The 13,308-nt window shown below is 49.0% G+C and overlaps 1 protein-coding gene across 3 annotated transcripts in view; it reads left to right on the top strand.

The window, feature by feature from the left end:
• Positions 1-13,308, top strand: part of LOC109903312 (sodium-dependent neutral amino acid transporter B(0)AT3) — a 35,450-nt gene that overhangs the window by 21,941 nt on the left and 201 nt on the right. For 2 of the 3 annotated variants that reach the window (XM_031789101.1, XM_031789099.1), the window contains 4 exons: positions 4,744-4,879; positions 5,029-5,188; positions 10,366-10,528; positions 13,101-13,308. The exon at positions 13,101-13,308 is cut by the window's right edge and continues 201 nt beyond it. In XM_031789101.1, coding sequence (XP_031644961.1) covers positions 4,744-4,879; positions 5,029-5,188; positions 10,366-10,528; positions 13,101-13,308 — 667 coding nt within the window. The remainder of the gene's footprint in view (positions 1-4,743; positions 4,880-5,028; positions 5,189-10,365; positions 10,529-13,100) is intronic. The other variant, XM_031789100.1, reaches the window with a different exon arrangement.

The raw sequence follows: 13,308 nt of genomic DNA, 5'->3' as shown, positions 1-13,308 counted from the left end.
GAAGGAGAGGTTGAGACATGTAGGTATTACAGACTGGGTCAGGTTGAGACATGTAGGTATTACAGACTGGGTCAGGGTGAGGTTGAGACATCTAGGTATTACAGACTGGGTCAGGTTGAGACATGTAGGTATTACAGACTGGTTCAGGGTCAGGTTGAGACATGTAGGTATTACAGACTGGTTCAGGGTCAGGTTGAGACATGTAGGTATTACAGACTGGTTCAGGGTCAGGTTGAGACATGTAGGTATTACAGACTGGTTCAGGGTCAGGTTGAGACATGTAGGTATTACAGACTGGGTCAGGGTCAGGTTGAGACATGTAGGTATTACAGACTGGTTCAGGGTCAGGTTGAGACATGTAGGTATTACAGACTGGGTCAGGTTGAGACATGTAGGTATTACAGACTGGGTCAGGGTCAGGTTGAGACATGTAGGTATTACAGACTGGTTCAGGGTCAGGTTGAGACATGTAGGTATTACAGACTGGGTCAGGGTGAGACATGTAGGTATTACAGACTGGGTCGGGTTGAGACATGTAGGTATTACAGACTGGGTCGGGTTGAGACATGTAGGTATTACAGACTGGGTCGGGTTGAGACATGTAATTATTACAGACTGGTTCAGGGTCAGGTTGAGACATGTAGGTATTACAGACTGGGTCAGGGTCAGGTTGAGACATGTAGGTATTACAGACTGGGTCAGGTTGAGACATGTAGGTATTACAGACTGGGTCAGGTTGAGACATGTAGGTATTACAGACTGGGTCAGGGTCAGGTTGAGACATGTAGGTATTACAGACTGGGTCAGGGAGAGACATGTAGGTATTACAGACTGGGTCGGGTTGAGACATGTAATTATTACAGACTGGTTCAGGGTCAGGTTGAGACATGTAGGTATTACAGACTGGGTCAGGGTCAGGTTGAGACATGTAGGTATTACAGACTGGGTCAGGTTGAGACATGTAGGTATTACAGACTGGGTCAGGGTCAGGTTGAGACATGTAGGTATTACAGACTGGGTCAGGGAGAGACATGTAGGTATTACAGACTGGGTCGGGTTGAGACATGTAATTATTACAGACTGGTTCAGGGTCAGGTTGAGACATGTAGGTATTACAGACTGGGTCAGGGTCAGGTTGAGACATGTAGGTATTACAGACTGGGTCAGGTTGAGACATGTAGGTATTACAGACTGGGTCAGGTTGAGACATGTAGGTATTACAGACTGGGTCAGGGTCAGGTTGAGACATGTAGGTATTACAGACTGGGTCAGGGAGAGACATGTAGGTATTACAGACTGGGTCGGGTTGAGACATGTAGGTATTACAGACTGGGTCGGATTGAGACATGTAGTTATTACAGACTGGTTCAGGGTCAGGTTGAGACATGTAGGTATTACAGACTGGGTCAGGTTGAGACATGTAGGTATTACAGACTGGTTCAGGGTCAGTTCGTCAGCTTCAGTTACCTTTACATTGCAGCTCAGGCTTTATCCGCACTACGACGGTGGATATGCTAACTCTGCGCTTGTGACTGGTCTCTTTATTGAGACAATGCTGAACCAACGATCCATGGGTGAGTCAGTGCTACATTTTAATCTGTGCTGAAATCAAAATGAAAGAAAAGGTATCTTGCAAATTGAGCTGTGGAGTGAAATAGGCTTGTTTAATTATTCATTTTAAGACAGGATATGATTCTAGTAGAATACCTGGCTGTAAAGGCAGGGTTCCCAATACAGGATATGATTCTAGTAGAATAGCTGGCTGTAATAAAGGGTTCCCAAGACAGGATATGATTCTAGTAGAATAGCTGGCTGTAATAAAGGGTTCCCAAGACAGGATATGATTCTAGTAGATTACCCAAGACATGTCAACTTATATCCTTTATAGAGCTGTTATGGCTAATCATTAGCATGCCAACTTATATCCTTTATAGAGCTGTTATGGCTAATCATTAGCATGTCAACTTATATCCTTTATAGGGCTCTTATGGCTAATCATTAGCATGTCAACTTATATCCTTTATAGGGCTCTTATGGCTAATCATTAGCATGTCAACTTATATCCTTTATAGAGCTGTTATGGCTAATCATTAGCATGTCAACTTATATCCTTTATAGAGCTGTTATGGCTAATCATTAGCATGTCAACTTATATCCTTTATAGAGCTCTTATGGCTAATCATTAGCATGTCAACTTATATCCTTTATAGAGCTCTTATTTTTATTTATTTTATTTCACCTTTATTTAACCAGGTAGGCTAGTTGAGAACACCTTTATTTAACCAGGTAGGCTAGTTGAGAACAAATTCTCATTTGCAACTGAGACCTGGCCAAGATAAAGCATAGCAGTGTGAACAGACAACACAGAGTTACACATGGAGTAAACAATAAACAAGTCAATAACACAGTAGAAAAAAAAGAGTCTATATACATTGTGTGCAAAAGGCATGAGGAGGTAGGCGAGTAATTACAATTTAGCAGATTAACACTGGAGTGATAAATGATCAGATGGTCATATGCAGGTAGAGATACTGGTGTGCAAAAGAGAAGAAAAGTAAATAAATAAAAACAGTATGGGGATGAGGTAGGTAAAATGGGTGGGCTATTTACCGATGGACTATGTACAGCTGCAGCGATCGGGTAGCTGCTCAGATAGCAGATGTTTAAAGTTGGTGAGGGAGATAAAAGTCTCCAACTTCAGCGATTTTTGCAATTCGTTCCAGTCACAGGCAGCAGAGAACTGGAAGGAAAGGCGGCCAAATGAGGTGTTGGCTTTAGGGATGATCAGTGAGATACATCTGCTGGAGCACGTGCTACGGGTGGATGTTGCCATCGTGACCAGTGAACTGAGAGAAGGCGGAGCTTTACCTAGCATGGACTTGTAGATGACCTGGAGCCAGTGGATCTGGCGACGAATATGTAGCGAGGGCCAGCCGACTAGAGCATACAGGTCGCAGTAGTGGGTGGTATAAGGTGCTTTAGTAACAAAATGGATGGCACAGTGATAAACTGCATCCAGTTTGCTGATGACATCGCCGAAGTCGAGGATCGGTAGGATAGTCAGTTTTACTAGGGTAAGTTTGGCGGTGAGAGTGAAGGAGGCTGTGTTGCAAAATAGAAAGCCAACTCTAGATTTGATTTTAGATTGGAGATGTTTGATATGAGTCTGGAAGGAGGGTTTACAGTCTAGCCAGACACCTAGGTACAACCTAGAGTTGTACGGCATTGAAGGGAATCACCCGCAGCAAGAGCAACATCATTGATATATACAGAGAAAAGAGTCGGCCCGAGAATTGAACCCTGTGGCACCCCCATAGAGACTGCCAGAGGACCGGACAACATGCCCTCCGATTTGACATACTGAACTCTGTCTGCAAAGTAGTTGGTGAACCAGGCAAGGCAGTCATTAGAAAAACCGAGGCTACTGAGTCTGCCGATAAGAATATGGTGATTGACAGAATCGAAAGCCTTGGCCAGGTCGATGAAGACGGCTGCACAGTACTGTCTTTTATCGATGGCGGTTATGATATCGTTCAGTACCTTGAGCGTGGCTGAGGTGCACCCGTGACCGGCTCGGAAACCAGATCGCACAGCAGAGAAGGTACTTGGGATTCGAGATAGTCAGTGATCTGTTTGTTGACTTGGCTTTCGAAGACAGTCGATAGGCAGGGCAGGATGGATATAGGTCTGTAACAGTTTGGGTCCAGGGTGTCTCCCCCTTTGAAGAGGGGGATGACTGCGGCAGCTTTCCAATCCTTGGTGATCTCAGATGATACGAAAGAGAGGTTGAACAGGCTGGTAATAGGTGTTGCGACAATGGCGGCGGATAGTTTCAGAAATAGAGGGTCCAGATTGTCAAGCCCAGACGATTTGTACGGGTCCAGGTTTTGCAGCTCTTTCAGAACATCTGCTATCTGGATTTGGGTAAAGGAGAAGCTGGGGAGGCTTGGGCGAGTAGCTGCGGGGGGGCGGAGCTGTTGGCCGAGGTTGGAGTAGCCAGGAGGAAGGCATGGCCATTCTTTGTTTATTTATTAAGTCATACAAAAGGGTTACATTGCATGAAGTTTAAAATACATTGTCATTACTAAATGTTTAATGTGATATATTTTTTTTACGTTTAACATAAAAAATATTTAATTCAGTTGTTATCCTCAAATGAAGGGGATGTCGCAATACTTGCAAGAGGGAGAGAATCTGATTTCATTGGTCCTCAACTCACGGCTCAGTCGTTTCATTCAGGGTCAGTAGAGTTAGCCGTGATTTAGTTTGACCCAGAGTAGGTTAGTTCATTGCCATAGACATTTACCTGGCTTAAAGGTGAGCCACTTTCGTATGATTGGTTATTCTGAGTTGACCTCAGAGTTGACCAAAGTTACCACGCAAAATCCTCAAACCTGCCTCGTAGGATATCCTTCTGGTGTGGGCTATGTTGTTGTGAATCCTGTCTGATTGACCAGGTGTGGACTGTGTTGTTGTGAATCCTGTCTGATTGACCAGGTGTGGACTGTGTTGTTGTGAATCCTGTCTGATTGACCAGGTGTGGACTGTGTTGTTGTGAATCCTGTCTGATTGACCAGGTGTGGACTGTGTTGTTGTGAATCCTGTCTGATTGACCAGGTGTGGACTGTGTTGTTGTGAATCCTGTCTGATTGACCAGAGGTGTGGGCTGTTATTGATGTGATTCCTGTCTGATTGACCAGGTGTGTGGGCTGTTGTTGATGTGATTCCTGTTTGTTTGACCAGGTGTGGGCTGTGCTCTTCTTCATCATGCTGTTCAGCCTGGGACTGTCCTCCATGTTTGGTAATCTGGAGGGCATCCTCACGCCCCTTCATGACCTCAAACTGGTGCCCAAGTGGATGCCCAATGAGCTCTTCACAGGTGAAAGCCAAAAAGGAAATGATCAGATTTTCGTATCTTTCAACATTGCCAATGTGTGACGAAAAACAGTTCTTTTCGGGAACGATCTTAACGCCGTCTTTTTGTTTTCTCTGTCTCCCTCCATCACTCCCCACTTTCTTTCCCTCCAGCAATAATCTGCCTACTATTGTTCCTGATGGCTCTGATATTCTGTCTGGGTTCAGGGAACTACTGGTTGGAGATCTTCAACAGTTACGTGGGCTCCGTTCCTTTTCTCATCATCGCCTTCTTTGAGATCATCGCTGTGGCATACATCTACGGAATAGGACGGTAAAAGAGCCTCATAATACTATAGTTGTCCTGGTGTGAACTGTAATGAGCATCTTCCCACTGGGCACACACACTGGTTGAATGACTATGAACCAATGTGGTATAGACGTTGAATTGACGTCTGTGCCTCAGTGTCTTGTCTTTTAGAATGTGGCAGATTGCTAGGATCCTCTCAGAGGAACATGTCTGTCTCCCCATAGTCTGTTGTTGGTCTGCTGCAACCCTTGTTCACCTAATCTTTGGGTTTAGCATTTTCCACAACTGTTTAATTTACGATTCCCAAATTACAAGATTTAAAAAAATAAAAATCCTGTTTGGAGGATTCTGGATTTCTTGCTTACTGAATCAGGGAATCTTACAAACAAGGTTTCTGGACACCCTGGGATTTTAGGGAGAGTTACTGGAATTTTGCAACCCTAAACCGGAGTCATCTGCAGTTCTGAGGCATTAGTTCTGCTTTCATCTGTTCCTCTTCCATCTCTTTCTCCTTTCTTCTGTCTGAGCCCAGGCTAAGACGGGGTTGTAGTGGCTTGAAGGGGGGGGGGGGGGGGCTCAGACGGGGTTGTAGTGGCTTGGGGGGGGCCTCAGACGGGGTTGTAGTGGCTTGGGATGGGGGGTCCTCAGACGGGGTTATAGTGGCTTGGGGGGGGCTCAGATGGGGTTGTAGTGGCTTGGTGGGGGGCCTCAGACGGGGTTGTAGTGGCTTGGGGTGGCTCAGATGGGGTTGTAGTGGCTTGGGGGGGGGGTCTGAGACGGGGCTGTAGTGGAGCAGGTTGAGAGCTTCAAGTTCCTCGGTGTCCACATCACCAACAGACTTTCATGGTCCAAACACACCAAGACAGTTGTGAAGAGGGCAAGAAAGCCTATTCCCCCTCAGGAGACTGAAAATATTTGGCATGGGTCCTCAAAAAGTACAAAAACAGCTGTACTACAGCTGCACCATCGAGAGCTGACTGGTTGCATCACTGCCTGGTATGGCAACAGCTCGACCCCTGACCGCCAGGCACTACAGAGGGTAGTGCAAACGGCCCAGTACATCACCGGGGCCAAGCTTCCTGCCATCCAGGACCTCTATACCAGGCGGTGTCAGAGGAAGGCCCTATAGAGGGTGGTATGTACGGCCCAGTACATCACTGGGGTCAAGCTTCCTGCCATCCAGGACCTCTATACCAGGCGGTGTCAGAGGAAGGCCCTATAGAGGGTGGTATGTACAGCCCAGTCCATCATTGGGGCCAAGCTTCCTGCCATCCAGGACCTATATACCAGGCGGTGTCAGAGGAAGGCCCTAAAAATGGTCAAAGACTCCAACCAACCTAATCATAGACTGATCTCTCTGCTACCGCACGGTACCGGATCCCCGAGTCTAGGTCCAAAAGGCTTAACAGCTTCTACCACCAAGCCATAAGACTCCTGAACAGCTAATCAAATGGCTACCCAGAGTATTTACATTGTTATTCCCCCCCCCCCACCCACCTCCTCTTTTACGCTGCTGCTACTCTGTTTATTATCTATGCATAGTCACTTTAATTCAAACTATATTTACATATTACCTCAACTAACCGGTGCCCCCAGCACATTGACTCTGTACCGGTGCCCCCAGCACATTGACTCTGTACCGGTGCCCCCAGCACATAGACTCTGTACCGGTGCCCCCAGCACATTGACTCTGTACCGGTGCCCCCAGCACATTGACTCTGTACCGGTGCCCCCAGCACATTGACTCTGTACCGGTGCCCCCAGCACATTGACTCTGTACCGGTGCCCCAGCACATGACTCTGTACCGGTGCCCCCAGCACATGGACTCTGTACCGGTGCCCCAGCACATGGACTCTGTACCGGTGCCCCCAGCACATGGACTCTGTACCGGTGCCCCAGCACATGGACTCTGTACCGGTGCCCCCAGCACATTGACTCTGTACCGGTGCCCCCAGCACATTGACTCTGTACCGGTGCCCCCAGCACATGGACTCTGTACCGGTGCCCCAGCACATGGACTCTGTACCGGTGCCCCAGCACATGGACTCTGTACCGGTGCCCCCAGCACATGGACTCTGTACCGGTGCCCCCAGCACATGGACTCTGTACCGGTGCCCCGCACATGGACTCTGTACCGGTGCCCCCAGCACATGGACTCTGTACCGGTGCCCCCAGCACATGGACTCTGTACCGGTGCCCCCAGCACATGGACTCTGTACCGGTGCCCCCAGCACATGGACTCTGTACCGGTGCCCCCAGCACATGGACTCTGTACCGGTGCCCCCAGCACATGGACTCTGTACCGGTGCCCCCAGCACATGGACTCTGTACCGGTGCCCCCAGCACATGGACTCTGTACCGGTTGCCCCCAGCACATGGACTCTGTACCGGTGCCCCCAGCACATGGACTCTGTACCGGTGCCCCCAGCACATGGACTCTGTACCGGTGCCCCCAGCACATGGACTCTGTACCGGTGCCCCCAGCACATGGACTCTGTACCGGTGCCCCCAGCACATGGACTCTGTACCGGTGCCCCCAGCACATGGACTCTGTACCGGTGCCCCCAGCACATGGACTCTGTACCGGTGCCCCCAGCACATGGACTCTGTACCGGTGCCCCCAGCACATGGACTCTGTACCGGTGCCCCCAGCACATGGACTCTGTACCGGTGCCCCCAGCACATGGACTCTGTACCGGTGCCCCCAGCACATGGACTCTGTACCGGTGCCCCCAGCACATGGACTCTGTACCGGTGCCCCCAGCACATGGACTCTGTACCGGTGCCCCCAGCACATGGACTCTGTACCGGTGCCCCCAGCACATGGACTCTGTACCGGTGCCCCCAGCACATGGACTCTGTACCGGTGCCCCCAGCACATGGACTCTGTACCGGTGCCCCCAGCACATGGACTCTGTACCGGTGCCCCCAGCACATGGACTCTGTACCGGTGCCCCCAGCACATGGACTCTGTACCGGTGCCCCCAGCACATGGACTCTGTACCGGTGCCCCCAGCACATGGACTCTGTACCGGTGCCCCCAGCACATGGACTCTGTACCGGTGCCCCCAGCACATGGACTCTGTACCGGTGCCCCCAGCACATGGACTCTGTACCGGTGCCCCCAGCACATGGACTCTGTACCGGTGCCCCCAGCACATGGACTCTGTACCGGTGCCCCCAGCACATGGACTCTGTACCGGTGCCCCCCAGCACATGGACTCTGTACCGGTGCCCCCAGCACATTGACTCTGTACCGGTGCCCCCAGCACATGGACTCTGTACCGGTGCCCCCAGCACATTGACTCTGTACCGGTGCCCCCAGCACATTGACTCTGTACCGGTGCCCCCAGCACATTGGACTCTGTACCGGTGCCCCCAGCACATTGACTCTGTACCGGTGCCCCCAGCACATTGACTCTGTACCGGTGCCCCCAGCACATTGACTCTGTACCGGTGCCCCCAGCACATTGACTCTGTACCGGTGCCCCCAGCACATTGACTCTGTACCGGTGCCCCCAGCACATTGACTCTGTACCGGTGCCCCCAGCACATTGACTCTGTACCGGTGCCCCCAGCACATTGACTCTGTACCGGTGCCCCCAGCACATTGACTCTGTACCGGTGCCCCCAGCACATTGACTCTGTACCGGTGCCCCCAGCACATTGACTCTGTACCGGTGCCCCAGCACATTGACTCTGTACGGTGCCCCCAGCACATTGACTCTGTACCGGTGCCCCCAGCACATTGACTCTGTACCGGTGCCCCCAGCACATTGACTCTGTACCGGTGCCCCCAGCACATGACTCTGTACCGGTGCCCCCAGCACATTGACTCTGTACCGGTGCCCCCAGCACATTGACTCTGTACCGGTGCCCCCAGCACATTGACTCTGTACCGGTGCCCCAGCACATTGACTCTGTACCGGTGCCCCCAGCACATTGACTCTGTACCGGTGCCCCCAGCACATTGACTCTGTACCGGTGCCCCCAGCACATTGACTCTGTACCGGTGCCCCCAGCACATTGACTCTGTACCGGTGCCCCCAGCACATTGACTCTGTACCGGTGCCCCCAGCACATTGACTCTGTACCGGTGCCCCCAGCACATTGACTCTGTACCGGTGCCCCCAGCACATTGACTCTGTACCGGTGCCCCCAGCACATTGACTCTGTACCGGTGCCCCCAGCACATTGACTCTGTACCGGTGCCCCCAGCACATTGACTCTGTACCGGTGCCCCCAGCACATTGACTCTGTACCGGTGCCCCCAGCACATTGACTCTGTACCGGTGCCCCCAGCACATTGACTCTGTACCGGTGCCCCCAGCACATTGACTCTGTACCGGTGCCCCCAGCACATTGACTCTGTACCGGTGCCCCCAGCACATTGACTCTGTACCGGTGCCCCCAGCACATTGACTCTGTACCGGTGCCCCCAGCACATTGACTCTGTACCGGTGCCCCCAGCACATTGACTCTGTACCGGTGCCCCCAGCACATTGACTCTGTACCGGTGCCCCCAGCACATTGACTCTGTACCGGTGCCCCCAGCACATTGACTCTGTACCGGTGCCCCCAGCACATTGACTCTGTACCGGTGCCCCCAGCACATTGACTCTGTACCGGTGCCCCCAGCACATTGACTCTGTACCGGTGCCCCCAGCACATTGACTCTGTACCGGTGCCCCCCAGCACATTGACTCTGTACCGGTGCCCCCAGCACATTGACTCTGTACCGGTGCCCCCAGCACATTGACTCTGTACCGGTGCCCCCAGCACATTGACTCTGTACCGGTGCCCCCAGCACATTGACTCTGTACCGGTGCCCCCAGCACATTGACTCTGTACCGGTGCCCCAGCACATGACTGGCCCCCAGCACATTGACTCTGTACCGGTGCCCCCAGCACATTGACTCTGTACCGGTGCCCCCAGCACATTGACTCTGTACCGGTGCCCCCAGCACATTGACTCTGTACCGGTGCCCCAGCACATTGACTCTGTACCGGTGCCCCCAGCACATTGACTCTATTTATATTTATTTTATTTTTTTACTCAACAGTTATTTTTCTTAATAAAAGCCTTTTTAGTTAATAGGCTTGTAAGTAAGCATTTCACTCTAAGGTCTACACCCGTTGTATTGGGTGCATGTGACAAATATAATTTGATTTGATTTAAAGCCTCTTCCTGTCTCCGTAGGTTCAGTGATGACTTGGAGTTCATGACAGGACATAGACCCAACATCTTCTGGAAGGTTTGCTGGTTGGTCATCAGCCCTCTGATGCTGTTCGTGGTGTTGGTGGCGTACGTTGCCGTCCAAGCCCAGACACCTCCCACCTACGCAGCATGGAATCCTGACTACGTAAGAGCCACCACTGTTACCGCAGCCAACTCAAACCTCTCCTCGGGGACCACCACAGGGTTGCACCTCCCATTTTGCCCTCAGAACAGCCTAAATTCAGATCAGCTTTCACATTCTAGATTGAAGCAACAATCAATGTAATTTGCTGCATCATTTCCAATCCCCTTATACAAACATACATAACTCTCCCCCTAGATTCAGTCTGATGTAGAAACATTTGAAATGGTGTTTATTTTTTTACATTAGATAAAAGTAGAGATTCGTAGCTACAAAATGTTATTTCATACACTACATTTGAGGAAAGTAATTCTGACACACACATACACAGTTTGGACACACCTACCGGTACTCATTCAATGGTTTTTTCTTTATTTGTACTATGTTCTACATTGTAGAATAATAGTGAAGACATCAAAATTATGAAATAACACATATGGAATCATGTAGTAAGCAAAAAAGTGTAAAAAAAAGAAAAATATCAAAATATGGAGATTCTTCCACCCTTTGCCTTGATGATCACTTTGGACACTCCTGGCATTTTCTACAACGTAACATAAATTAAAGAAAACCCCTGGAAAGTAGGTGTGTCCAAACTTAACAAAACACAAAGTGTTTTATTTTATTTTTTATTATTTTCTACATTGTAGAATAAATATCTCTGGTGTAATGTTTTTGAATGGTTATATTTATATAGAGTATACATATATATAGAGTAATTATATAATTTTGACAAGTTGAATTGAAATTCAGCCTACGGTTGACAAGTTGAAGCAGATCTGATAGATGAAATACATTGAATGGCTGGCAGTCCTCGAGGAGAGGTTTGGAATCAAACATTTAAAAAGCCACGGTAGATCAAATCAAAGTGTATTTGTCACGTGCGCCGAATACAACAGGTGTAAACCTTACAGTGAAATGCTGACTGACAGGCTCTAACCAATGGTGCCAAAAAGAAGGTGTGTAGGTATGTGTGTGTGTGTGTGTGTGTGTGTGTGTGTGTGTGTGTGTGTATGTATATGTGTGTGTGTAGGTAAGTAAAAAAATAAAACAACAGTAAGCAGACATTTGAAAATAAGAGTAGCAAGGCTTTATACAGACACCTGTTAGTCAGGCTTATTGAGGTAGTATGTACATGTAGGTATGGTTAAAGTGACTATGCATATATGATGAACAGAGAGTAGCAGAAGCATAGAAAAGAGGGGTGGTGGGTGGTGGGACACAGTGCAGATAGCCTGGTTAGCCAATGTGCTGTAGCACTGGATGGTCGGGCCAATTGAGGTAGTATGTACATGAATGTATAGTTAAAGTGACTATGCATTTAAGATAAACAGAGAGTAGCAGAGGGGTTGGGGGGGGGGGCACACAGATAGAATGTTCCTGAAAAATATTGAACTGTATGTAGTGATACTTCAATATTTTTCAGCAACATTCTGTATGTAGTGTGAAGCATCTCTCTGCCCAGATCAGCTAGGCTGTTGGTGTCATTTAAGAGGTTCAATCATTTTTTTCCCCCCACCAGATAGGCCAGTTGAGAAGTTCTCATTTACAACTGTGACCTGAACAAGATAAAGCAAAGTAGTGTGACAAAAACGCAGAGTTACACGTGGGATAAACAAAAGCACAGTCAATAACACAATAGAAAAATCTGTATACAGTGTGTGCAAATGAAGTAAGATTATGGAGGTAAGGCAATAAATAGGCCATAGTGGTGTAATTACAATTTAGCTATTTACACTGGAGTGATAGATGTGCAGATGAGGATGTGCAAGTAGAGATATTGGGGTGCAAAAGAGCAAAAATAAATAACTATGGGGATGAGGTAGGTAGTTGGGTGGGCTACTTACAGATGGGCTGTGTACAGGTGCAGTGATCGTTAAACTGCTCTGACAGCTGGTGCTTAAAGTTAGAGAGGGAGATATAAGACTCCAGCTTCAGTAATTTTTGCAATTCGTTCCAGTCATTGGGAGCAGAGAACTGGAAGGAAAGGCGGCCAAAGGAGGAGTTGGCTTTGGGGGTGACCAGTGAAATATACCTACTGGAGCGCGTGCTACGGGTGGGTGTTGCTATGGTGACCAGTGAGCTTAGATAAGGCAGTGCTTTACCAGGCAAAGACTTATAGATGACCTGGAGCCAGTGGGTTTGGTGACGAGTATGAAGCGAGGGCCAGCCAACGAGAGTGTACAGGTCGCAGTGGTGGGTGGTATATGGGGCTTTGGTGACAAAATGGATGTCACTGTGATAGACTACATTCAGTTTGCTGAGTAGAGTGTTGGTGGCTATTTTGTAAATGACATCGCCGAAGTCAAGGATTGGTAGGATGGTCAGAATGGTATCGTCTGCGCAGAGGTGGATCAGAGAATCACCAGCAGCAAGAGCGACAACCTTAATATATACAATAGTAGTGCATGATAAGCGGGAATGGGGTTTCAGTTGAGAGACAGCCACAGTCAGATGACTACATAGTACTCACCTAATAAGCAGTGCACTAGAGTCTACAGGGAATAGGTGTCATTTGCGATTTGCCCTGTGAGAAGACAATCACATTTTCTTTATTCTAATTCTGTCTGTGCAGGTGAACTTCCCCAACACAGAGGTTCTGCCGTATCCAGACTGGGTGTTTGCCATCTGTGTCCTGCTGTCTTCAGTACCAGTTATCTCCATCCCTCTGGTGGCCATCTACAGACTCATCTGCTGCATGTCAGGAAGACACTCTAAAGACAGTCTCCACAACAATCCAAATCCCTACGCCAACGAAGACTACGTTGTAGAGCTTTTATTGT

Source organism: Oncorhynchus kisutch, linkage group LG14, assembly GCF_002021735.2.
Source record: "Oncorhynchus kisutch isolate 150728-3 linkage group LG14, Okis_V2, whole genome shotgun sequence".
NCBI lineage: Eukaryota > Metazoa > Chordata > Actinopteri > Salmoniformes > Salmonidae > Oncorhynchus > Oncorhynchus kisutch.
This window is presented reverse-complemented; position numbering and strand designations above follow the sequence as displayed.